Here is a 27,659-nt window from a genome sequence, read left to right as displayed (position 1 = left end):
ATAAACTTGCGGAAAAGATGGTATACCGCAAACATGAGGTGCAAAAATTTGTACACCATATCCGGATTTCGACAATGAATGTCTCTTCAGTGATGTAAGGAAATCGAAACGGTATTTAAAAAGCCATACAATTTACCTCAATTTAGGATAGACTCTTGAATTTTGAGGAGTCAAAATATATATTTTCGTTTGGGCTTGTATTATATTTGCCTTCGGGTTGATATGATCCGTTCATCCTATTTCGACTCTTCAAAATTCAAGAGTCTATCCTTAACTGAGGTAAATTATATGGCCTTCCAAATACTGTTTCGATTCCTAACATCACTGAAGAGACATTAATTGTCGAAATCTGGATATGGTGTACTTATTTTAGCACCTTTTGTTTGCGGAATACCATCTTTTCCGCAGGTTTATTTTTTTCTGTTTGGTATTAAATTAAAATTTAAGATCCATTTTGTTACATCTGGTGATCCGTTTATTTGGCAATCGCCAATGGCAGTCAGCAGGGTTTAATAACATTTTTTGTTCGACCTGTTAGTCAAATGCGTTTTGCTTAAATATACTTTTTCACTCATTTGGTCTTCTGGAAAATGTTGTTTGTGCTGTATTTAGACCCCTTTACCAAGAAATTTGTGTTGCATGCACACGTATAAAAATTGCGGTTTTTATCCAACGCAATCATAGGTTTGAACGTTGTTTTCAATTTAGACTTGTTTATATTTTTTCGTTTGGGCTTGTATTATATTTGCCTTCAGGTTTATATGATCCGTTCATCCTATTTCGACTCTTCAAAATTCAAGGGTCTATCCTAAATTGGGGTAAATTATATGGCCTTCCAAATACCGTTTCGGTTCCGAACATCACTGAAGAGACATTAATTGTCGAAATCCGGATATGGTGTACTATTTTTTGCACGGAATTGTTCTCAAAACTCGTAGAGTAAAATATAAAAAAAAATAATAGAAGAGTATATGATGTAGAGTTGAGCTAGATGATGAAAGCTCAATAAATGACAAGACTGTCTCAGTTTAATACTGAAATGTAGATGTTTTGGCCTGGCCAGTCAAAATATGTGCTTGAAGGTATGATTCTTGAGAGTTGATTAGAAAAGATAGATTAGATATTGATAAGTAATGACGAGAGGTACACAACGAGGCACCTTCCGAAAAAGGCTTGCGTGTACATGAAATATTCCCCAGATCGGATAGTAACTTAATGTTGTGATTGATTGCTCAAAAGAGATAGACACATGTTTGACCTAATTTCTGGTCAGTGTCTATGGAGCAAAGCTTGACAAAAACGGATTTGCTAGAGAAACGTTTCACAATGTTTGCAAGCCCGGATATGAGTATAAAAGTGGGAATAATTCTAGGCAATGTCAAATAATGTTGTTAAAACTCAAAGAATAAATAGTAAAGAATAATAAATAAATAGAAAGAGAAATTTGCTCAATAGAGATAAACACGAGAGTGAACATATCATTGGTCGATGTTTATTAAGTAAAGCTTAGTAATAGCGGGATTGCTGAAGAAATATTTCACAATATTTGCAAGCCAGAATATGAATATAATGAGTGAAATAAGTATGTGATACAAGATAGGGCTGTAAAAATAAAAAAAACTAAGAGCAGAAAAAAATAAATAAATATTATTTAAGAATAGATAGGAACGACAAATTGGCTCAATAGAGATAGACACATGAGTGACCTAACTACTGGTCAGTGTTAATGGAGCAAAGAATGATAAAACGAGTTTGCTAGAGAAGCATTTCAAAATGTTTGCAAGCCTGACTATCAGAATGAAAGGAAAAACCTGAAACCAGAGTTGACAAAAATCAAAGTACAAAAAGTCTGTAAGTGTAGGTGGTTAACATGAATGAATTTATTCGTGTATTTCTTTTTGTATGTTCGTCAGCTTAAAAAAATGAATTGGTTCTAGTTGAATTAAACCTTGCAGACGAATGTATTTGGGGACCAAATCCGTAAAGGTGGGGGCAATGTAATGCCAGCTTTCCCCCCTTTTTATAGTAAACCTATGTCTGTATAGTTTCTTGAAATTATTGAGCATAAATGATAGATGTTAGTGAGATGTCTAATGTTGCAAGTAATGTCAGACTTATAATTTGTTATTTTGGCTGTTGTTTCAATGATACGACAGATTTGTGTATGTTAGTTTGTTAAGAAGTTTTATTTCACGTACTGATTCCATATTTTCGCGGTAGTTACCTTATTAGAATATAAACTCAAATAAAACTCTTCTAATGATCTACTTATGTATTTAAAGTCAAAACCCATCTTTATTGATGAAGATCAATCCATGTTTACAAATGATATCAACATTACGGGAATTTCCCTTGTGTGATCCATGGTTGCCGATTGGTAAACAATATGTAACAAGCTCTGCCATTGGTCAGTCGGAAGTATAAAAGCAAAAGCAACAACAGAACCGAGGGAAGTAACAAATTTGAATAGAAGCTAAAATGTATCTGATAATCACAACCTAGCGTTGAAAGTAAACTGTTTTTATTGAAGGTTGTCGGTGCCAGTGCTAAATCGGGTTGCTGGTGACGGTGCTAATTATAATGTAGTTATATAGACGGTGCAAATTAAGGTTGTCGGTGACGGTGCTAAGGTTGTGGGTGACGGTGCTAAATCAGGTTGCCGGTGACGGTGCTAAGGTTGTGGGTGGTGGTGTTAATTAATATTGCCATTGACAGTGATTAAGTTTGTTAGCGATAGGAATTATTTTATGAATGACGAGACTAAATAATATTGCCGGTGAGGGTGCTAATGTTGTTAGTGATAGTAATAAATAAAGTTGCGGAGGACGGTGCTAAGGTGGTTAATGACAGTCCTAAGTAAGGTTGTTAGTGACGGGGGTAAAATTGTTGCTTCTATATTTAATATTTGTTTTAGATGTTTTATGATGATAAGTCGATGTTGAATACTGTGAAATGGTGATAATATCCTTAAATTGAGATTATTGAAAGAGTCCAAATAAGGGACCACCGGGTTACTTAACAGTTGAATTATATATTATTAGCTGGTTATTATCAAAAGTTTGTTTGTATACTGTAAGACCAACCATTACCGGGGACCCGAACAGACCAGTGACAGAGCCTGCCAGACCCATTCTCTCCGTCGTGGATTATTTTTGATATTAATAAAATATGAAACTTTATTTTATTCAGATATTGTATTTAACAACTGAGAATATATATATAACTACAAATATACGATTTCCCTTTCTGTAATGTGTTTTGGTCCGACGGTAAACAGTGGACGTCGAACCTTACACTTTATAGAACCTTTTACTCTCTTTTTCTTTGTGACCCTGTGTTCTCTGGTGGCCGACTCTAGCACCAAAGAGGCAGTGTTTCAGTATAATGTCCTCTTCTATTTCTTTTTTTAATTTGGGAAATTGGGTGTTAATGGAAAAGTTCCAATTGTTTCTATTAAATTTATTCACAGCTTTTTATACTCATTAGAACTAAAATATACATATTGTATAGACAACTGTCTATTTTTAAAGACTGAATGTTGCTCCCTAGATGCCATTGTGTTATTTTTGTTTTTGTGTCACTGTCTCATTGATGGTATACCCTACTTCTCCTTTTATCAATATTGTAAAGGGAAATTCTCTCATAACAACAACCACATTGTATAAAATGTTTTTATTTTTTCATTACAAGTAACACAACAAAAATGAAGTCAATTTAAAAATAAAAGAATAAATATGTATATTTAATGAAGTAAAATAGATGAACATAAATTCAGCAGATTCAATTTATTCCACATATTGATTACATTACAGATGATATCTAATTTATCATTTAGTTTACTGTAAAATGAAATGACATGTAACGTCATGAACTTTAGTACATGCATTATAAAATGAAATGGTTCTATAAAACATGTCTGTATTTTAATCCATTATTTAGCCCTAAAAGTGGGAGAAACAAAAATTTATAGCAAAAATCTGACCACTTGCAAAATAATTCATTTCTGATGTCACACTGCCAAACTGAACAAAACTGTCCATACCTACTAATTCTATGCTTATTTTTTTTAATAAAACAAAATGTGAATTTTAAGCATATTTTTTTCTAAACTAAAAGGCTAATTTTATGCATATTTTTTCTATACTAAAATGTTACTTTTATGCATATTTGGAAAACATGTTGAATTAAGACCAATACATTTTCAACACAGATTTCCAGGTGTCTTAAGTGGCTTAATATCAGATAAAATCATTCATATATTCTCCATTATTGAAAAATGACAATTGTATGACAAATGTCACTGTTATACATTCAATAAATTTCTTGTCATATCACAATATAAAATGCTAAAATCTACAAAAATGCTAGCACATACTGAGCAGAAAATGACTTCCCATCACTAATGATGGAATACCACCTGACAGCAGAATCTATTCAACCATGACATGCCATAAACTTATCACCCCCTCACAAATCTATGTGATCATAAAAAAACATAAGCTTAACCCTTTAAGAGATATCTTGGGATATACCCATCTGCTTTTCCCCTTCAATATTAATTATAAAAAAGTACCTCTCAAAATTTTCAGTTTACAGAGAAAATTTTCTGACTTGAGATACCATTTAATATTTACATGATGTAAAACCTATCTATATTTATTTGCTATGCTAATCATGATTTATCTTCTCCTATCTCTCATATCAGGTAACATTCTCCGTTCAGGTGATCTCCGTCTTGGCCAATCATCCATTCTTCCTCGAGGTGGTGGCTGAAAATAAAAGCAGTTATCATAACAAGAAGTTTGTCTTCTTTTTGCATAAGTAATACATCACAGTTAAAAATCAGTATCTAAAATCTTTTTATTTATGTTTTTAAATTCTTTATTTTTTTAGATATGTAATTTTTCTAAACATAAAGAATTCTTCCAAGAATTTAGATGACCGAAACAAAATTTCTTTATACCCTACCATGAATGCTACTTCATAAAGGTAACAGTCTGCAGAATTACATGCCATGCTAGCCTACCTGGGCACATTATTCCGATTCCTGACTGACCAGTCTTTTCTCTTACTCCAAAATGCCATAGACTTAGTGGAGAAGCAGCAATATCAATTTTCAAGTTTTACATGTAAGTTTGATCCAGCTATGGATGGAACCCAAGACCAACTGCACTTGGGGTGAGCCAAAGACCACCAATGCAGTGTTCAACAAAAAATAAATCAACCACATATTCATATATCAATACAACCAATTATATCTAATTATAGTTAGAACATACAGTTCTTCTTTCTCTATCTAAGTTTCTTCGAGGTGGCGGTGTTGGATCTGATTCTCTCCTCTTTTCTCTTTCTTTCAATCTTCTTTCTCTTTCTGCCTCTCTTTGCTTTGCTTTTTCAGCTGCCTAAAAATTAAAATACAAACATTAAACATAATGCAATAAAAATATAAACTTTTTTGAGAATTAAGTAACTTTATTGTAGTAATTAATCATTTTTTAAGACGTTTCAGCTACTGGCCTTCCTTCGGTTTCTATATTATCCTTCTTGACTACATGGTAGACATTTCACTATCAGAAAACATCTTAAAACATGGTTCAATTACTACAATAAGGTAATATGTGCTCCCTATTGAAATTTCGAAACACGAAAATAAGTAACTATCAGGTTGGAAACCTCATTAGAAAGAATTTTGAAAGGTGGTTATATTTGCCAGTCATGTCCTAAAGGAATAGATGCAGAATCGTAAGTCTATAGTTTCAGGATGAAAAGTGTTTCCAGAGAATGCATAAACATGTAGGATAGTTAAATAAAATGATTTTGTTGAACTTTACTTATAAAGAATTGACATTTACACCACACTAAGGCCAAACATTTCTGGATTTCATCTACATTAATGCCTGTTTTCATAAAAAACAAGAATGTGTCCATAGTACACAGATGCCCCACTCACACTATCATTTTCTATGTTCAGTGGCATGGCTTCCAAAACGGTCGTATTTTCCGGACATGACCGATAAATTATAAATATGACTTGTTGTGCCAAACCTGAAACGGACATTTAACGTAGGTTTGCCATATTAACATAATTCAGAAAAAAATTAAAATGTTTGCGATCTTTTTGACCCGACCTTTTGCCTTAAACAGCTACATTTCCGGTCATAAAAGTGACATGGTGATAAGTACTATCAAAACAAATCCTATTTTAATACCCTCTCATTACAATCAAGGTTAATTAGTTGTCAGACAGTTGGAATTTACGTGTTCAGGTAACAGGTAAACTAATATGTACCAGACATTGATCGGTCTATTTGAAGATATTTCTATAAATTTCAGCGATTTGCATCTAATTAGTTTAATCAAAAAGATTTAAATTATCAAAAATATGTATACAAATATGATTTGATGAAAATTTTTAAAAGGTAGTTATAAAGGTTTTAAGTGAAAAAATCGTCAGCACCACATCGTTTGAACAAAGTACACACGTGCGCATGTGCGCAGTTGTGAGATTTAATTATGCACCCAAATTCTTCAAAAATACTAAAATTATCATTGATACCTTTATCTAACGTTCATTTCAAGTATTTTCTTGAAGAAATAACGTTAGAAGGAGCTTCTTAAACTCGATTGTGCTTTTTAAACGTACACAGATTTTTCGTATCCGTCTCTGGTCTGTGTTTTACCATTGTAAAGTCAACATCCGGTATGAGAAAATGTACCTTCAAAAACGAAAGTAAAGATTTTGACAGGGATGATTTTGCACAAATAAAGATTCTAAGGCAGATATTAGTTCGTTAATGTTGCACATTTCTAATGATGCACTATCAATTTAACAGTTTACATCAGTACAGCCAATTTGTATCAAAAGTCAAGTTTAATATCGTTTTTAGGTCAATCATTCATTGTTTATATGATGCCCAACTGATTAGCATGATTGCCTTTTGTTACATAGTCTTAAGGGATCAAAATCGGGATAAGACAAAAAATGTCTGGCTGGCACACATATTTTTTGGAAGCCCTGTTCAGTGGATCGTAAAATTGGGGTCAAAACTCTAATTTGGCATTAAAATTAGAAAGATCATATCATAGGGAACATGTGTAATAAGTTTCAATTTGATTGGACTTCAACTTCTTCAAAAACTACCTTGACAAAAAACTTTAACCTGAAGTGGGACAGATGGACGAATGGATGGACGAAGAACAGACGAAAAAATTTGCAAGGGTTCCGCGGAACCCAGTGTCTCGCCTACTTTTGCTGTTAATCGCAGGCTCAACAAAAATGAGGAAAAAAATTAATAAAAATATTCCTCTCTATACTATCTTTTGATTGTAAGTAGCTTCTGTCCAAGTTTGGTAAAAATCCAGGATGGTTTTTGAATCTAATAAATGTTTTTAAAACTTTAACTGCAGACTGTATGTAAAGTTAACTGGAAGAAAAACTAAGTCCATTTATAAGTAAAATACGGAAAAAATGGAACAAAATTTTATCAAAATTTCTTTCTAGATACTAGCTTTTGATCATAAATAAGCTTCTGTCCAAGTGTGGTACAAATCCAGGATAGTTTAAGAAAGTTGTTGAAATTTTAAAAACTTTAACCACAGAGTGAATGTAATGTTAACTGGCAGAAAAACTAAGTCCATTTATAAGTAAAATACGGAAAAAATGGATTTTTTTTTTTACAAAATTTACTTCTGGATACTATCTTATGATCATAAACAAGCTTCTTTCCAAGTTTGGTAGAAATCCAGGATAGTTTAAGAAAGTTATTAAAATTTCAAAAACTTTAACCACAGAGTGAATGTAATGTTTCCTGGCAGAAAAACTAAGTTCATTTATAAGTAAAATACGGAAAAAATGGATTTTTTTTTTTTACAAAATTTACTTTTGAATATAATCTTATGATCATAAACAAGCTTCTGTCCAAGTTTGGTAGAAATCCAGGATAGTTTAAGAAAGTTATTAAAATTTCAAAAACTTTAACCACAGAGTGAATATTTGCGGACGCCGACGCCGATGGAATGTAGGATCGCTATGTCTCGCTTTTTCGACAAAAGTCGAAGGCTCGACAAAAAAGGACACACAGACAAAATAACATAATGTCACTCCACTATCGTAGGTGGGGCATAACAATGTGGAAAATTGAAATCTATGCTAATTTTAATAAAGAAACACTGATCGATACATTTTAAACAAGAAAAGTTTTTGTTTTCCAGTCATTGTTTTAACTATATGTTGTAATAATGGCTGTTAAATTCTACTTGGAAATTTTAGCTAGAAAAAGGGCTATACTGGATCCTTTGAAACCTACTTCTTTCAAAATAATTGAACATACTTCTTTGGCATAATATTGTTAAGGTTAAAATTACCAATTTGTTCACAATAAATTATGCAAATAATTCATTTAGTTTATACTGTTGATTCATTATTAGTGGGTAACAATTTTCATGGAATTCCTGGGTGTAGGTAACCGATCATTTTAAATGTTCCTATATTAAAGATATAATGCCTGAATTAAATATATGACCTCAGCAGCAGCCTAACAAATCTGCTATCTTTTACAACCCTTTGTGAACATTCTTCTAACTTGTTTTTCTCATTCAGCATTAATAAAGACTGTACCATTCAGTTACATCAAATAACATCTAGGGGGCATAACTTCTGCTTGAACCTTAGGGGGTACCCAACACTTTCACTACAATAGATTTTGCTTAAATTTTCATTAAAATATTTACTTTGACCTATTGACAAAAAATAAAAAATTTCAAGAATTTTGAACCTCACAATTTACAGTAAAAATTTCATTGGAAATATATCAGTTTGACAAACACTAATTTTGATCATTGAGCAGCTTGATTTGTCTTCACTAATAGCATGTGATTAAAATGTTCAGCTGATTTTTAAAGCGTTAACTCATTAGGTGTTCTGTACCCCTTAATGTGTAAGCTAAAATATTCTGAAGAAAACTATCTTTTTTACTGGTCTGGCCATACCTGTGCTTCTGTTAATGGTAAACAGTATATACATGGAGTAGTTTTTGTTTTCTATCGTTTGTCTAGCCATACCTGTGCTTCTGTTAATGGTAACCAGTATATACATGGAGTAGTTTTTGTTTTCTTGAACAGATCATCCAATAACTTGGCAGGAGGTTCTTCATCTTCTTTTTTATCTATAAACAAAGCAAAAAATATTATTGATATAATGGACAAAAGACAGAAAGGCCAAGTTACAATACTTATAGTTTGTTATTTGAAAGGCCATATAAAAGGTTATGACAATAGCATTTAACATACTTTAAGGGAGAATATATTTGAAGACCAGTACAGACAAACAATACATACTGATATGTGCAAATTAGCAAAACAAAGGGAATCAAGTCTCTAGGACTCATTACCTTAGATAAAATTCCCTAAATGTGTGCATATAAGAAGGTGCTCATCTTAAATGTATATTCAGTATTCGCACATTTTAGACAGTTGGAAGGCTGAAATGGTTACTTCCATTGAGAATAAACAACATTTTTCAATCTCCAAAAGCTGTCAAAATTTTTTAATTGTGTAAATAAAGTGAAATGCATATCTTCAATGTAAAAATAAACATTCCAGAATGTTTGAAGACTCTAGGTCAAAACCTGCAAGAGAAGTTTATTACACCAAAAAGGAGGTTTCCCCTTCGGCCCCCCATATTCAAGTTACTTATAACTAAATACATTCATTTTGCCAATATTACTGAATTTGTTCTTCAAAATAATAGTCACAAACAATAACTTTATAAATTAATGGTAACTCTTAAATGACATTTTAAGAACAATAAAAAGATAGCTGACTAGTTACAATACCTGTTTTTTCTTTCTTTGCAGGCCTTTCCTTATCTCTTTCTTTCTCCCTACTTTTCTCTCTTCTGCGTCTATCTTTAGTTGGTGAACCACTAGAGGGTCTACGTCGTCTTTGAGGATCTTCCCTTTCCTCTGACTGTCTGATCTTATCCCTGTCCCACTCTCTGATTGGTGGAGGTTTTTTCTTCTTTGCCTCTTCTTCTTCTTTTTTCTTTGCTAACCTCACTTCTCGTTCAGCCCTCCTTTTCTTTTCTTCCTCCTTTCTAGCTTTAGCCTCTTTTTGAGCTTTTTCTCTGGCTAATCTTGGTGCTTCCTCCTCATTTTTGTGATAGTCAATCTGTTAAAATAAACAAGGTTTATACTTTAAACTAGAGGCTCTCAAGGGCCTGTGTCCCTTACCTGATTCTACTTTGGTTTTGGAAATCATGTAAAAATAGATTAAAATCATAACAGATACCCTAATAATGATTGACAACTCTTGGCCAGCACCTCATAAGGAACATTCATGCCAAGTTTGGTTTCAATCCATTTAGTGGTTCTCTAAAAGAAGACATTTGTATGTATTGTCCATAGGGTCCTATGTTAAACGAAGTCCCCCGCTGGCGGCCATTTTGGATGATGGATCAGCTACAAAGTACCAACACTTGGTTAGCACCTCATAAGGAACATTCATGCCATGTTTGGTTTCATTCCATTCAGTGATTCTCTAAAAGAAGACATTTGTATGTATTGTCCATAAGGTCCTATGTTAAAAGAAGTCCCCCACTGGCGGCCATTTTGGATGATGGATCAGCTACAAAGTACCAACACTTGGTTAGCACCTCATAAGGAACATTCATGCCATGTTTGGTTTCATTCCATTCAGTGATTCTCTAAAAGAAGACATTTGTATGTATTGTCCATAAGGTCCTATGTTAAAAGAAGTCCCCCGCTGGCGGCCATTTTGGATGATGGATCAGCTACAAAGTAACAACACTTGGACAGCACCTCATAAGGAACATTCATGTCATGTTTGGTTTCATTCCATTCAGTGGTTCTCTAGAAGAAGTTCAAAATGTAAAAAGTTAACGACGACAACGCCAAGTGATGAGAAAAGCTCACTTGGCTCTTCGGGCCAGGTGAGCTGAAAAAAACAGTATGTTTATAAGTCTTTTTTAAATGAACTTTCAAAGAGTTATGCAAACAGCCTGGCCTTAATTGCAGAAATTACTTTTGAAAACTAAAAGCATGATTCTAATCTCAGCACATCACTGTTGTCAATTAAAACTTGCACTACACATCACTGCTTAAGTGTTATCAGTCAAATAATTTTTTTATACCTCCCTGGAAGAAATTTTGTCAATGAATATCATGCTTGTATAAGCTGTGTGAAGTTTCTTCAATAAGTTGTTTCATTTCACAGAAGCACATTGTAAGGTGTAAGACATTGCTGTTTTAAAGCTATAGATTCATTATTATTTGTGTGATACAAATTTCCATGGGTATATGTGAACCAAAAATTCAAATGTTCTATAGGCTTGTTTACAGATTAATAAATTATCCATGAAAATACAATTTTTTCTCAATCCGCGAAAATTGGTACCCACGAAAATAAATGCAGTAGATTGAATAATAACTGAAAGCATTATTTATATTTTGCAATTACAACAAATTTCATATTACTGGAAATTACAAATTTTGGTTAATATTGGTGAAGACTTGATATAAACATTGCAATAAGTGGAGGCAGGTCAGTAAAGACAGTGATATAAACTTACCTCATCAGGTGTGGCATAATCAACTTGTAATATTTTAGGATTAGATGAGGGCCATTTTTTTCCGTGTAAAGCTTTCCTTGTTTCTACAGCTTGATCTTCTGTCTCAAACTACAACAGAAAATAATAAATACAAGTTAAGTGGATTCTATCAAATTATACATCAACATTCATGGTTTTTCTCTTATACAAAATAAATTCTACATGTAAACATAAAAAATAAATGGAAAATGTGTCCCCATGGACACAGATGATGCCCCCGCTTGCATACAACATTATAAAGGGACATAACTCAAAAACAATAATATGTACTAGATCTGAGTTTTGAGGTAATAAGTATTGTGTATAGGTTTCATAATGTTTGGTTGGGGCAAACTTAAGTTACTGAACGGAAACTAAAAATTTTGCAAATTTTCGATTTATAAAGGGACATAACTCGATAATGGTTAAAGTGACACCACCAAAATTCAACTTGATCTGTGTTTTGTGGTAATGAGCATTGTGTATAAGTTTCATAACATTTGGTTGAGGCAACTTAAGTTAGAGAACGGAAACTAAAAATTTAGCATTTTTTTTTTCATTTATAAAGGGTCATAACTCAAGAATGGTTAAAGTGACCCCACCAAAATTCAAACTTGATTTGTGTTTTGTCGTAATAAGCATTGTGTATAAGTTTCATAACATTTGGTAGAGGCAAACTTAAGTTAGAGAACAGAAACTAAAAATTTTGTAATTTTTTCATTTATAAAGGGGCATAACTCTAGAACGGTTAGAGTGAAGCTACCAAAATTCAAACTTGATCTGTTTGGTTTAGGCAAACTCAAGTTAGAAAACTGAAACCAATTTTGGAATAACAGACGGACAAGGGTAAAACTTAATGCCCCCTCCGCTACGGCGGGGGCATAAAAAATTAAAGACGCCGATTGAGTAGTTTTGAGTTGATCACTTAATTAGTCTTAATCCCTACTTTATGCACAATAAGGCTCATTAATGCATGATTACAGTTAATTGGTTTCACAATAATTTAATAAACTATACCAATGTATCACTAATTATTTATCATGATGATCAAAGATAATCTTAGGTAAAAACTCAGGAATAAGAATGTCATAAATCAATACAGTGGTCAGTGACCGGAAATTTAATTACACTTGTATTGTCAGATGAATTCTTAAATCCATTTAAATCCCTGAGGTCATGTTTTGACATTTATGTATTAGTTAGAGATAATAATGCAATATGAATGCTTTTGTTAACCTTGGGACTGTAAATTTGTTTCAAGTCAACCGAAATTTTGACTCATCCAATTTCGACACATCAGAAGTCGAAATACATATATTTATATGGCACAATGTTCAGGACCCCAAGAAAATTTCGACTCATCCGAAATTTCAAGTTAACCGAGTTTGAGACAACGAAAGTTAATTTTCTTTTAGCATAGCCTAAATTAACTTTATCCTTGTAGGATAGCCTTAATTAACTATTTTCTTTCAGCATAGCCTAAATCATCTTTATTCTTTTACCAGAGCTTAAATCAACTATTTTCTTTAAGCATAGCATAAATCAATATTCTACACTGTCTCTATGGCAATATGCTAGCAAGATATACAAATTAATATTGATAATATTTTATCAAGCCCCTCTCATCTTTTCCAATTCTATCTATAATTTATCAGAGACAAATCCTGAAACTATTGAAAAGAAAAGTTGTTTGCATACCTGGTGAAAAGAAAGGCTTGTTTTCATCAATAACAAAATAATTCTCTGAAAAAATATTTGAAGAGAGGATAAGGTTCTACCTAATGGAACACAATTTCCAGCAGCCCTATCCCCACTGCGTCCTCCTTGGATTATATTCTCTTCATGCATGAATTGATAGAATCTATCCAGAATTTATCATCTGTCAATGTCCCTACCCCCACTGCATCCTCCTTGGATTCTCTTCATACTTACTGTAGCATAACAATGTGACTTGATAGAATCTATCCAGAATTTATCATCTGTCAATGTCCCTACCCCCACTGCATCCTCCTTGGATTCTCTTCATACTTACTGTAGCATAACAATGTGACTTGATAGAATCTATCCAGAATTTATCATCTGTCAATGTCCCTACCCCCACTGCATCCTCCTTGGATTCTCTTCATACTTACTGTAGCATAACAATGTGACTTGATAGAATCTATCCAGAATTTATCATCTGTCAATGTCCCTACCCCCACTGCATCCTCCTTGGATTCTCTTCATACTTACTGTAGCATAACAATGTGACTTGATAGAATCTATCCAGAATTTATCATCTGTCAATGTCCCTACCCCCACTGCATCCTCCTTGGATTCTCTTCATACTTACTGTAGCATAACAATGTGACTTGATAGAATCTATCCAGAATTTATCATCTGTCAATGTCCCTACCCCCACTGCATCCTCCTTGGATTCTCTTCATACTTACTGTAGCATAACAATGTGAATTGATAGAATCTATCTAGAATTTATCATCTGTCAATGTCCCTACCCCCACTGCATCCTCCTTGGATTCTCTTCATACTTACTGTAGCATAACAATGTGACTTGATAGAATCTATCCAGAATTTATCATCTGTCAATGTCCCTACCCCCACTGCATCCTCCTTGGATTCTCTTCATACTTACTGTAGCATAACAATGTGACTTGATAGAATCTATCCAGAATTTATCATCTGTCAATGTCCCTACCCCCACTGCATCCTCCTTGGATTCTCTTCATACTTACTGTAGCATAACAATGTGACTTGATAGAATCTATCCAGAATTTATCATCTGCTAATGTTCCTGTTCTCCTCAGTAAATCCTTCAGCTGTAGTAAGGTGAAAGGTCGTACAAGATTCCTCAAATGGACAATTTTAGTAACAGGATTCCTTGCTGGTGATGGTGACCTTGATTTGACCTGGGAAGGTTCTTCTGTTTCAATGAGAGGCTTCTTATGACTTACTCTTCGTATAACTACTTGTTCAGCTGAAGAGACAATTTTTACATTATTATTTTTTGGCAAATTACAAAATGTCTTTTGTTTTAATATATAAAAAAAAAGATTTATTCAGCAAACAAAATCCAAGTGGTATCAATTTCAATATATCCCCTGGGTATTTAAAAGCATGTGAAATTATTGCAATACAACTAGGAACAACATGGATTTTTTTATTTATATTTCATAATCACAGCTTTGTAAAAAAAAGTTTTTTATGCTTTTTTATAATTTTTTAATATTCATATTAAATTAAGAACCTTATAAAACAACATTTCAAAAAAGCAAATATTGGTAAGAAAGTAAACAGAAATTTCAATCAAAACTTGTAAAGTGTACAGTACCATATAACATGCCACTTTTCATAACCCTTTATAATGACTTAGGTTAGTTGAGAATGAGAATTTATTTAAAGTGTTTCTTGTAACATCTTGAACATATCTAACAATGTTACGGGATACCCTGTAAATTATATGAGTCGTTGTAAATCCAGCTTGTATTATTCTATTATTTCTATATATTTTAAGATGTATTAAAGTGTAGTAAAGAAAGGCAACACAGAAACTACTTATATAACACATTTAAACTGTTTAATGATATAAAATACAGATGATGTGTTCCTCTGTTTGTCATTTCCAAATCTATCTTTACAAGACACATTTAAAGGGCAATGATGCGTTTTCATGTACACGCCTTTGATTGACAGGTTTGACTGCATTTAAAAGCTGAGTATAACATTTAATATAATTTAACCAAGTAGATAGAAACAAAGGATCTATCAAGGACAACACGACTGGTCAATCTCAAACATCTAAGAGTAAATTTTCTAGTTGCTCATGCCCAAAGGATCCTTAAAAAGTACTGGATCTTTGCTCACTTTCAAATTCATCTGATATATTGCTGATGTTAAACCCTTAAAATACAATTCATTAAAATCAAATGAGAACTGTTGGTGTGAAATCACATTCACAGTCTGATGGATCAGCATTTCAATATCCCGCTTCGTGGTCAGGGAGACAAAAATTAAAAATATTTCATAATAATGGATAACAAGCATTCTGTGAGTATTGCCTGGCAATACATAATAGTCCCCTACAGGTTAAAAATTCATTGTACTAGTCCCCTACCGGTTAAAAATGCATTGTACTGGAACAAAATGCTAACTTGATCTACAACTTGTCATGGTGTAAACTATATAACAAATATCAAGTCAATATCTTCAAGCATGACGAAAAAAAATGTGGAAAATTGACTATTTGAGTGATTTTTCTAAGTCCAAGGACCATAACTCTGCACAAAATTATTAGACCGAAACAAAATTCGAACTTGATCTGTTACTTGTCATGATAAAACTATATACCAATCATCAAATCAATATCTTCAAGCATGACAAAACAAAGTGCGGAAAACTGATTATTTGAGTGAATTTTCTAAGTTCAAGGACCATAACTCTGCACAAAATCGTCAGACCAGAACAAAATTCAAACTTGCTCTGTAACTTGTCATGATAAAACTATACACCAAATATCAAATCATAATCTTCAAGCATGAAGAAAAAAGTGTGGAAAACTGATTTGCCTGACTGACAGATGGACAGACAGACAGACAGACACAGAGACGTAGTGCAAACCTAAAGTCCCCTTCGACTTTGTCGGTAGGGGACTAAAAAGTCTAATGCAGTGCCCCACCAGGTGTGTTGAGTAAATTTGGAACACTCAGTCCATATCAATCAATGATAGTTTTAAACTAACAATAGGATGAGAAAACATGATCTTGTTATAAGCCAAGGTTCGTGTTGAAGGCCGTACTTTGACCTATAATTGTTTACTTTTTATACATTGTGACTTGGATGGAGAGTTGTCTCATTGGCACTCATACCACATCTTCTTATTTATATGTATTTATTCATTTTTGTTTACCTTTCTTAACTTTTCTCTCATCCTCTTGAACCTCCATATCATTTTCTTCTTTCTCTTCTTCCACAGCCTCTCCCTCCTCTGGTGAATCGGGAGCTTCTCCTTCCTCTAAGTCCTCTTTAGCCTGATCATCTTTAACTACCTATGTAATAGATAAATCTTTATGTTAACTAATGTAATATGCTTCAAATTTTAGTTGAATATTAAGTACATCTCATACCTGTGAATTGTTTGTGTATAAATTTATCATTTTATTTCAACATATTTCACTATCATATCACAGTAATTTATTCCAAAAGACCTTTAAAGTCCTGAGAAAATATACAATTATTGAAATTTAACCCCTACCTTCCTTCCCCTTAAAAAAAAACCCAAACAGAATACTGCATGACATACTTTTTATCCACCTTACATACTTTTTCAACACCTTACTAACTTTTTTAACACATATGTTATTTGTAACATATACATTCAATATAACAAAGTCTTTTGCTAGTCTATTGTATCTTTTTTTATTAAGCTATCCTACAATAATATTTATACTTAACAAGCATTCTGAGAGTATTGCATGGCAATACATAGTCCCCTACCAGGTAAAAATTCATTATACTGGAACAAAATGCTAACTTGTTCTATAACTTGTCATGGTGTAAACAAAAAGAAAATATCAAGTCAATATCTTCAAGTATGACTAAAAACAGTGTGGAAAACTGAATATATAAGTGAATTTTTTCAAGTCCAAGGAACATAACTCTGCACAAAAATATCAGACTGAAACAAAAATTTGAACTTGATCTGTAACTTGTCATGATAAAACTATAAACCAATTGTCAATCAATATCTTCAAGCATGATGAAAAAAAGTGTGGAAAACCTATAACACTTTAACATTAGATATGATGTAATACAAAGTATATCTATTTTCAAATTACAATCAAATATAATTAATAGTTCCAAATGTTTTTTCTTTCATTTGTCACAAACTAATATAGATTTGTAACTTATCTATAAAATGTCAACAACTTTTATCTACACAATGTAATGTAATGAAATATATACCTTAATATAAATAGATTATTATCTAATTAAAGGATTTCACTTAATAAAAAAAATATATATATATATACATGAAGGTGTGAGCCAATGCTCCGTGTTGAAGGCCGTACCTTGACCTATAATGGTTTACTTTTATAAATTGCAACTTGGATGGAGAGTTGTCTCATTGGCACTCATACCACATCTTCCTATATCTATATATGTAGCATTCAGAAAATTAGTTTATACAAAATAACATATAAACCTGCCACAAAATTCCTCAATCAATTTACCAAAGAATGTCCTTTAAAAAAATGAGTTATCTCCCTTTGTACATATATATGGTTTAACATAGTACTCTAACATTAGTTATGGAGTTTTTTTATGGCCCATAACTCTAAACTAAATCATCAGACCGGAACAAAATTCGAACTTGATCTATAACTTGTCATGATAAAACTATGTACCAAATATCAAATCAATATCTTCAAGAACAAAGAAAAAAAGTGTGGAAAGCTGAGTTGCCGGACTGAAGGATGGACAGACGGACGGACAGACAGACAGACGGTCAGTGTGCAAACCTAAAGTCCCCTTCGACTTCGTTGGTAGGGGACTAATAACATTAATTCAATTTGGAAAATTTATTAGGGCTATTCCATAAACACATACATGAGACCCAGGGAAGGTACTTTGAAATCTCCACTATGGATTGGCGTCAGGTACAGTGAAAATGTAAGAGTAATTCTATTATCATAAAATATGCCTCTTATAAGTGGTTACTCAATTTTGTAAGTGCCTTCCCTATGTACCAGGAATGCTTTAATAAAACAGTCCTTAGCAGAGCTGAAATTGTCATTCCCAACCACTCTCATTTTTACAGAAACGGCAAATTTGATGCATTGCTTCTTGAAACCCAGAACGTTATGTCTATGATAAAATATTGAGTTGCACAATACCAGTAGTTTAGTGGAAAATTCTAACCAAATAATATAGCAAATCTTAATCTTTGGTCATTAGGACCAGTTTATGATGAAGTAATCAGAACAACTAACTTAATATAAATGTCACAACAGGTCCATGACATCACTGTTCTTGGTTTCAATTTGTAAAGAAATTTCTTTTAGCGCAAGAGTACACATCTTATTTCAGCACAAGTATACACATATCTTATTTCAGCACAAGTATACACATCTTATTTCAGCACTAAAGTGTACAGATATCTTACCACAGTCCTCCTAATTGTCACATCTCTTTTGTCTTCTTCCACATCAGAGATCCTGTCATCATCATTACCTAGGTCAAGGACAGGTTCTGTTAACTTGATTTCTGGAATCAATCCCTGTAAAACACATATCAAATGTTAACCAATATTCATACAGCTTCTGCTGTTTTTTTTTAGGTTTATGATGTTTTCTTTGGTACTAAACACGGAAAATGAAATAACTAGTTTAAATATTCTATTTTTTACTTTAAAGATTTTAATCGTATTATATTAAAGTTTCATTTTTTTTTTCATCTAATCCTTAAAGCAAGCAAGTGAAGAATTCCAAGATCTGCATTCAATTTACTAATATTATATAAAAATGTAATATAGAAGGATATTATCACTTGTTATGTACATCTTTAATTCTAATAAAAAGATTTATCTTCTTGCCACACATATCTTTTAATTTCAATATGATTTTTTTTTTACTGTGGTCTTCCTTCACCTTCAGCGAGTCTGTAGATATATTGTAACTAGATATCCTCTTTGCTCCGGTCGGCTGTCCAGTCTTGGATCCCCATTTCCTCTTTCTCACTGGTTTCTCTTTCACATTTTCCTTATCGTCTTCTTTTTCTCCTTCTTCTCTGTCAATACCTGAAATTAAATGTGGCTGTTGTGGTTGATTTTTCATTCACAAATGAATTTCTTATTTAAAAACTTTCTAAGATTCATTATAGTTATCTTTTCATTCAAACTTTTCAGACACAAATAATTACTGAAGAAAAATTGACTATTGGTCATGTTGGTTGGTGCTTCTTTTAATTTTTGATAAAACTAAACAAAATTTACAAATACATTAAAATCAAAGTAATTGTCAAAGATTTCCTACCAATTTTCTATCATGAAAAACTCCCAAAGGAAAAAATCCAGTGAGTTCAAAACATTGTATTGACAGTCTCCATTCTGTGGGCGTAAATAATGATTATTGGATTTGAATTTTGTTGCAAAATAATTTGATGACCAGTAACTATCACTTTTAAATATATAATTTCCATTTAATTAGAACATTAATGTCATATTTTGCTATTGTGTAGCAGGGGAGAAGTAGGTATGTCAAATGAATCAAATATCACCATTCCACCATTAATTTGGAAGGTCTCCTTCCTTCTCTTATAAATACTTTATGTCACTTGAAATCAACCACTTACATGTACTGTATTGAAGAGGAGAAAAGACTTTTTTATCTTGAAATTTTGAAATATTTTAAATTCTTTTGAAAGAAATTTTATATCTAGTATTCTACATTGTAGAGAAAGATAAGTTTTATTGCTCTGTCTTAAAAAGTTTCCAAAATCCAGTACATGCAGTACATCACAAGTCAATGACATCATGTCCCCAAACATGTGTCTTCTGTTAATACGTTCAAATAACAGAAAATTTCGGTATTTCCCTGTCTTAATAAGATCAAACAAAACCAAATTTTTATAAATGAAGTAAAAATATTTGTCTGAAGATAACAGCAGTATGTTGTATTTACACAATGCATCCCCTATAATGGCTATTGCATGAAATGTCAAGTAACAGTTTACACAATGCATCCCCTATTGCATGAAATGCCAAGTAACTGGTAACTGACTGTAGATTGCCCTCAACAAGAAATAACATATTTTATTTAAATTTAAACACAAGTGAACCAACGCCTGGTAAATCTTCTGTCAGTAGATTCCATAAAGTGGATACCTCGGGTACGCAGGGTCGTTACGATAAAAACATAAAAACATATTTTATTTAAATGTTTTATTTGAAAAAGGTTAAAGTACCCGGAGAACGCAGCAAGTAAGCAAGCTAATTATAAATGCAAATGTTCTGCAAAACAATAGGAAGCACAATACTTACTGGTGAGGTGAAATTTTAAACCGTATTTTTACGCTATTATATTATTCGAAAGTGTTATGGATGAACGGATTAGGCGATTCCCTCTCATATAAGCATTAATACATGGTGAAACACCAATACCTCTTTCAGCAAAGACCATGCTTTTCCATGCCCTTCCATGGGATTGTATTGTGGGTTTTTTCAGGTGATCTTTGTTCAATATTGTTAATCTGTCACGTTTTTTTTTGTTTGTGGCTTTGTTGTGTTTCATACTTACAATGTAGCCTTTACAGGCGAGTGTACTGACCTGGAGACAAGATTTTCTTTTTCATCTTCTCTGGTAATTCTTCAGATTCCATCGTTTCGTCTCCTTCTGTTTCCTACAGAAAACACATCAACATATCCCTTTCAGCATTTTGTTTATGCATTTCTTATACAGTCATAACATTGTAAAGTTAAACACACTACATCAAAGTCTATATAAACTTCATTATGTTTTATTCCAATACTATCTTTATACATATACAATACTGTAATGACATTCATTAGATACCAAACTTCATGTATTTCTTAATGTAACCTAAGATCACAAAAATATCCTGAAAATATTCAACTTCCAAATAATGTAACATGTGTAATTCATTTCTTTGTAAAGTTTGTAATTATAACTTATAACTAACCAGTGAATTTTTGTCATACACAAAATTTGGTACCCATGAATAATATATAACAATGTAACAGGATACGACTGACCTTAATTTGGAGCTAGCTTATCAAATATTATTTGCCAAAAAATAATTATGGTCTGTGGTGTCAAACGTTTTGTTTTGCATTGAAAATCAATTCCCTGTAATTGCGGAGACAAACAGCTGTGTAAACAATTGCTTTAACAGCACCTATACTTATAATTTGATTTTTTTTCATGGCGAGACAAATGAATTGGTCAAATGTATCAAGCCAAATATACTAAAGTTTAAATTATTTAGAGAAATATATGCACGTACTGAAAATTTTTACATTTACTTTTCAAATCCACTTTTTATATATGTACATAACATGCTGCTGTATGATCTTGTTTCGTTTCATTTATCATTATCATAAGTTCTCACAAAAAAGTGGTAAAATCATTTTATTTTTCTGCATGAAAGATAAATTGGGAAATGTAGTTTTAACCTAAACATATTCTATTGCTTTTAACATGTTTAATAACTTGATAATCATATCAATTTTTGGTAAGGGTTTCTACATGCATGTGCATATATAGCATCTGAAGAATAAGACATGAATTAGTAACAATTTAACACATTTATCGTATACAATCACATGTTATGTTTTCAAGGGATAATATCAATTAAATGTTATGGACAGGATGAAATAAATTCCAAATTTTAGTTATAGATTAAAAACTGTTTGATATCAGGGAAACTTCAGACTTTTTCTATTATTAAAAATTAATAATGATCAATTAAATATCCCATGAATAGGATTTCAATGATATTGTTACATTTTGCCAAAATTGTTGTTAAATTTGACTTAACATGCGACTGTATGAATTATTAGAACGTAAGATGATTAACACAAAAATTAACTTCTTTCAAACAAACCAGGTGGTTACTGCCTTTTCTGCTGCTCCCGCTGTATTTAATTGTAAACAGGGAATGGGGTGAGTCAGGGAAAACCCATGTTGTCACTTAATTAGATCTGCCTTCTAACAGTATAAAGATTCAGGTAACCTAGCTTGCTCTGAATTGTTCATTTGATCTCAGATTCAGTATTGTCATCAAACTATTCCTGAATTTTCATTCATAAATTCATTGTTTCGTATAACTTTTAAATAACTAGGAACTGTAGCTGACAGTTATTAGCATGTCCCTATGCAATGTTTATACTGAAATTACATCATGGCAGGTTACATTTTACTTTCACGTATAACGTCACAGAGTAATCTATCATTTTAGATTCTAAATGTCAAATCATAGATGATACAAAAATAAGCCTTTTCAACTTGTTAGTGCCAAATGAAAGAAATAGGTAAAATGTTTTTAAAAGTTTGTAAGCAAATTTGGCATAACTCATTCAGTGATCGGCAGTATGAAAGAAACAGCATCATTACAGTTTAGTGCACAACATCTATTCTATGTTGTGGTGGTCTTCAGAGCAGATTGCCAGTTTGAGGTTAACAGTTCTTCACAGTACAAAAAGTCTCAGTCCTGTTATTCCACTAATCATGACATAACACTGAATATCCTACTGGCCAATACGTAGTGTTGTAAGAGAATAACTATTGAAGTTTCCAAATTAGTAGGAAGAACATGTAATTCTTAACCGATTGACATCAAATATCCATTTCTGCACTACTTTTGCATGTAATAAATTGAATGTGTTAAGAGATGAGAAGGAAGTTTTTTAGCTGATGGTAACAGTATGACAAGTTACCAATTGTCCATCTTTCAAATTAGTAATCAAGTGTTAAAATCCACATCCTTTAGTCCACTTCCACAATCAACACTGAATAGTATATATAACAACTGCAAGGTTTTTAATGGTGTGTGGATTCAGAGTCAATAAAAGTTCATCATTTCAGGTCCAGTAAATGGCTAGTTTGAGACTAGCAGATACTTTATTCTCCAGAAAGTCAAGATAAACGGACAATACTTTCTAGCATGTAAAAATTATTCAAATTGTTAAGTTTGAGACTATCAAATGCATACTAAATGTAGTTCAAACAAAATGTTACTCCTATCCAGTTACTCAGAATTGCACAAACAGAAAGTATTCGACCGACAGATGGAATAAAACGCAGTTTCTGAAAAGTTTATTTCAATCCATTAAATAAGAATCAAGCGACCTGTTAGTTTCAGACTAACAGATGTCTTTTTTACAAGTCCAGATAAAATGTCCTCACAAACAGGTAGTATAAGAACTACTGGTGCATTCATCCAAGTCTTGATAAAGATACACACCTTATGAAGTCCAGATAATTATTCACTTCAATCCACTTAGAATGAATTCAGCAAACTGCTAGTTTCAGACTAGCAGCTGCCTACTCTACACAGTTCAAAATTTCACTTTACATATAACGAATTTGACTTTACATAGTCTGAATTTGACTTTAATCCACCTACTGGTATAAAAGCAATGTTATAATGTCATTCTGAACTTTTGTATTTTGCAGTCTTTTTCAACAAAGAACTTGATGTGACAACCTTGACCGTGGGGCAGGGGTTCGGGACGTGAAGAGAAATTCCTCAGTTTGGTCTTTGTTCATCCTTGTACCATTCGTCTCTGGCTCTAGTGAGTTGTGAAAAATTTATTTAAAAATTGTATTCTAGAGAAGGAGTTTACTCAAATACAAAATAACATTTCAAATTATTACAATTAACCTAATTCACATGAAATGGCAATAGTCTACAAATAAAAGAGAAACAGGTCTTATCCCTTTAATTTAAAGTTCTTATTTTTTATTATCAATTTTATTATTGGGATAAATAAATTATATTGAGTAGTTGCCTATACTGTGTCATCAATGATATTGCATCCAAAAAGAAGTAATCAATTTCTTAGAAAACTGTTAGACATTTTTCACATTTTATACCTATTAAATTAAGTTTTGATTTAGGAAATTATGCATAGGGTAAATAATGTGGTTCAAATTAAGAATACTGAAAGGAAACTATTGTATTGTTCAAATTAAGAATACTGAAAGGAAACTATTGTATTGTTCAAATTAAGAATACTGAAAGGAAACTATTGTATTGTTCAAATTAAGAATACTGAAAGGAAACTATTGTATTGTTCAAATTAATTTGCAATTTATACTGAAAATTTGGGTTAAGATCAATAATGTTACTTGTGGTTCTAAGACAAAGCTAAGTCTGAACTAAAGCAAGAACATGTACTACTGCCATTTCCATGAGTGTTCTTTAATTTTCCATGAACTATTTCGTGAAACTTTTACAAAATAAATATTCAAAGTATAGTTTTTCACAATTCAATCTTTGTAATACTCCTTCCCTACTTGTGTAGATCTGAACAGATTAACATACCTTTTCATTTACAGATTCTACAGTAGTATCTGGCTTAGTGTCACTTTCTTCTACCTCCATTGTTGAAGAGCTCCTAAAATTAAATTATTTAAGGAATGACTGTAATATTTTTTCTGTCTATGAAGAAATAACATCAAAAATGTGGTGCACACTGAATAACCCGCGTAGCAGGTTATTTTAAAGTGTGCACCACATTTTTTATGTTATTTCGAATAGACAGAAAAAATATTACAGTCATTTCTTATAATTTAATTCTAAATTCCATTTTAAACCGGAGTAAACCATGAAAAAACGTTGATGACGTCACGGTCACATGACAAAATTATGTCTATGAGCTGATAAACAAAACAACGTCAGCCAATCAGAAGATGCGTTACATCCAAAATTAAATTATTGCATTTTATACAAACAAAATATACATAGCAGGGCGAAACACAGTAAAAAATACTTTAATTTAACATTTTTATTGTTAAAAGTAACCAATTGTACTGATTTTTAGAATGGGATAAATTATAGCGGTTCTGAAATCTGAAGCAGGACTGTTTTTATATAGAAAATCTCAATTCTGGTGCAAAGTGAATAAAATAAATGCAAGCTGAAGCTCTTATTGCTTAAAAGTCATCTTATCAAATATTTCTTACGTGTCTTTCTTTACTTCCTCATCCTGTGTGGATGTTGTAGAAACAGGTTCATCCACTTCCATTTTTGCAGGTTTCTGAATCTGAAATGTAAAATATATCCTTCAATAAAACAAGACGCTTTCTCCCTAAACCGATTGTTTGTTAGATAGGGTTATTGCTATGTTTTATACATGTGTACCTTTCCATAGCAAAATGCCTGACAGCCAAGGAAGGGTAAAACTCATATTTTCCATAAGAAACTAATAAACTATCACATACTGACAGACATTTCTTTTAACTGACTTTTCCCTTTAATTGTAATGTTTTCTCACCCTTATTTACACTAAGAAATAGAAAGTAACGACCAGTTGAGAACTTAACATTACAACAAAAGATATGTGGGTGTTGTTTGTCCTTCAAGTTAGGATTTTGATAAAAATTGAAATATTTTCTTTCTTTTGATACAATCTTTATAGAACACTTACAGGCAAGGATAAATATATATAAAAATTATACCTTTTCAGGCACTGGTGATGGTGACCTTGACTTTGAACTTGATGATCTGGATCTTCTTTTGAATGGTGGTGATCTTGACCTTGATGATGACCTATTACCTGGTGATTTTGACCTCGATCTTCTTTGTGATTTTGGTTGGGTTGCTGCCTCTCTTGTTGGTGACTTCGATTTAGACCTAGACCTCGATCTTGAACTATTAAGAAAGTATCATTATAACTGAAGAACTTATTCTTTCGTAGATGGATGTTATAAAATTGTTAATGATCAATATATTAGAACATCAGCACATCATTTAGTGACTTTAGTATTGATGGCTGACCTTTGATAATCTCTTTTAAGTATTATGTTTTCTAGACTCTAAATAATTTGGAGCTTGACATAGTGTATAGACACTGGTATAGTGTTGAACTTTGTTAGAGCTTGACATAGTGTATAGACACTGGTAAAGTGTTGAACTTTGTAAGAGCTTGACATCGTGTATAGACACTGGTATAGTGTTGAACTTTGTTAGAGCTTGACATAGTGTATAGACACTGATATAGTGTTGAACTTTGTTAGAGCTTGACATAGTGTATAGACACTGGTATAGTGTTGAACTTTGTTAGAGCTTGACATAGTGTATAGACACTGGTATAGTGTTGAACTTTGTTAGAGCTTGACGTAGTGTATAGACACTGGTATAGTGTTGAACTTTGTTAGAGCTTGACATAGTGTATAGACACTGGTATAGTGTTGAACTTTGTTAGAGCTTGAGATCATGTATAGACACTGGTATAGTGTTGAACTTTGTTAGAGCTTGACATAGTGTATAGACACTGGTATAGTGTTGAACTTTGTTAGAGCTTGACATAGTGTATAGACACTGGTAAAGTGTTGAACTTTGTAAGAGCTTGACATCGTGTATAGACACTGGTATAGTGTTGAACTTTGTTAGAGCTTGACATAGTGTATAGACACTGATATAGTGTTGAACTTTGTTAGAGCTTGACATAGTGTATAGACACTGGTATAGTGTTGAACTTTGTTAGAGCTTGACATAGTGTATAGACACTGGTATAGTGTTGAACTTTGTTAGAGCTTGACGTAGTGTATAGACACTGGTATAGTGTTGAACTTTGTTAGAGCTTGACATAGTGTATAGACACTGGTATAGTGTTGAACTTTGTTAGAGCTTGAGATCATGTATAGACACTGGTATAGTGTTGAACTTTGTTAGAGCTTGACATAGTGTATAGACACTGGTATAGTGTTGAACTTTGTTAGAGCTTGACATCGTGTATAGACACTGGTATACTGTTGAACTTTGTTAGAGCTTGACGTCGTGTATAGACACTGGTATAGTGTTGAACTTTGTTAGAGCTTGACATAATGTATAGACACGGGTCTAGTGTTGAACTTTGTTAGAGCTTGACCTAGTGTATAGACACTGGTCTAGTGTTGAACTTTGTTAGAGCTTGACCTAGTGTATAGACAGTGGTATAGTGTTGAACTTTGTTAGAGCTTGACCTAGTGTATAGACAGTGGTATAGTGTTGAACTTTGTTAGAGCTTGACGTAGTGTATAGACACTGGTTTATTGTTGAACTTTGTTAGAGCTTGACGTAGTGACTTTAGTATTGATGGCTGACCTTTGATAATCTCTTTTAAGTATTATGTTTTCTAGACTCTAAATAATTTGGAGCTTGACATAGTGTATAGACACTGGTATAGTGCTGAACTTTGTTAGAGCTTGACATAGTGTATAGACACTGGTATAGTGTTGAACTTTGTTAGAGCTTGACATAGTGTATAGACACTGGTATAGTGTTGAACTTTGTTAGAGCTTGACCTAGTGTATAGACACTGGTCTAGTGTTGAACT

At 32.5% G+C, this 27,659-nt stretch overlaps 1 protein-coding gene across 1 annotated transcript in view; it reads right to left on the bottom strand.

Annotated features, from left to right (window-relative positions):
- Positions 1-3,657: 3,657 nt before the first annotated feature.
- Positions 3,658-27,659, bottom strand: part of LOC127702399 (apoptotic chromatin condensation inducer in the nucleus-like) — a 34,420-nt gene continuing 10,418 nt past the window's right edge. The window contains exons 8-20 of the mRNA XM_052206597.1: positions 25,801-25,993; positions 25,306-25,385; positions 24,665-24,737; positions 20,926-20,998; positions 19,249-19,397; positions 18,765-18,878; positions 16,509-16,647; positions 14,338-14,579; positions 11,588-11,695; positions 9,834-10,167; positions 9,061-9,164; positions 5,280-5,402; positions 3,658-4,769 (exon numbers count right to left, since the gene is read on the bottom strand). Coding sequence (XP_052062557.1) covers positions 4,680-4,769; positions 5,280-5,402; positions 9,061-9,164; positions 9,834-10,167; positions 11,588-11,695; positions 14,338-14,579; positions 16,509-16,647; positions 18,765-18,878; positions 19,249-19,397; positions 20,926-20,998; positions 24,665-24,737; positions 25,306-25,385; positions 25,801-25,993 — 1,822 coding nt within the window. The 3' untranslated portion in view covers positions 3,658-4,679. The remainder of the gene's footprint in view (positions 4,770-5,279; positions 5,403-9,060; positions 9,165-9,833; positions 10,168-11,587; positions 11,696-14,337; positions 14,580-16,508; positions 16,648-18,764; positions 18,879-19,248; positions 19,398-20,925; positions 20,999-24,664; positions 24,738-25,305; positions 25,386-25,800; positions 25,994-27,659) is intronic.

This window comes from Mytilus californianus, unplaced genomic scaffold, assembly GCF_021869535.1.
Source record: "Mytilus californianus isolate M0D057914Y unplaced genomic scaffold, xbMytCali1.0.p SCAF_5, whole genome shotgun sequence".
NCBI lineage: Eukaryota > Metazoa > Mollusca > Bivalvia > Mytilida > Mytilidae > Mytilus > Mytilus californianus.
The sequence above is the reverse complement of the archived record's forward strand: the minus strand, read 5'-3'. Positions and strand labels throughout refer to the sequence as shown.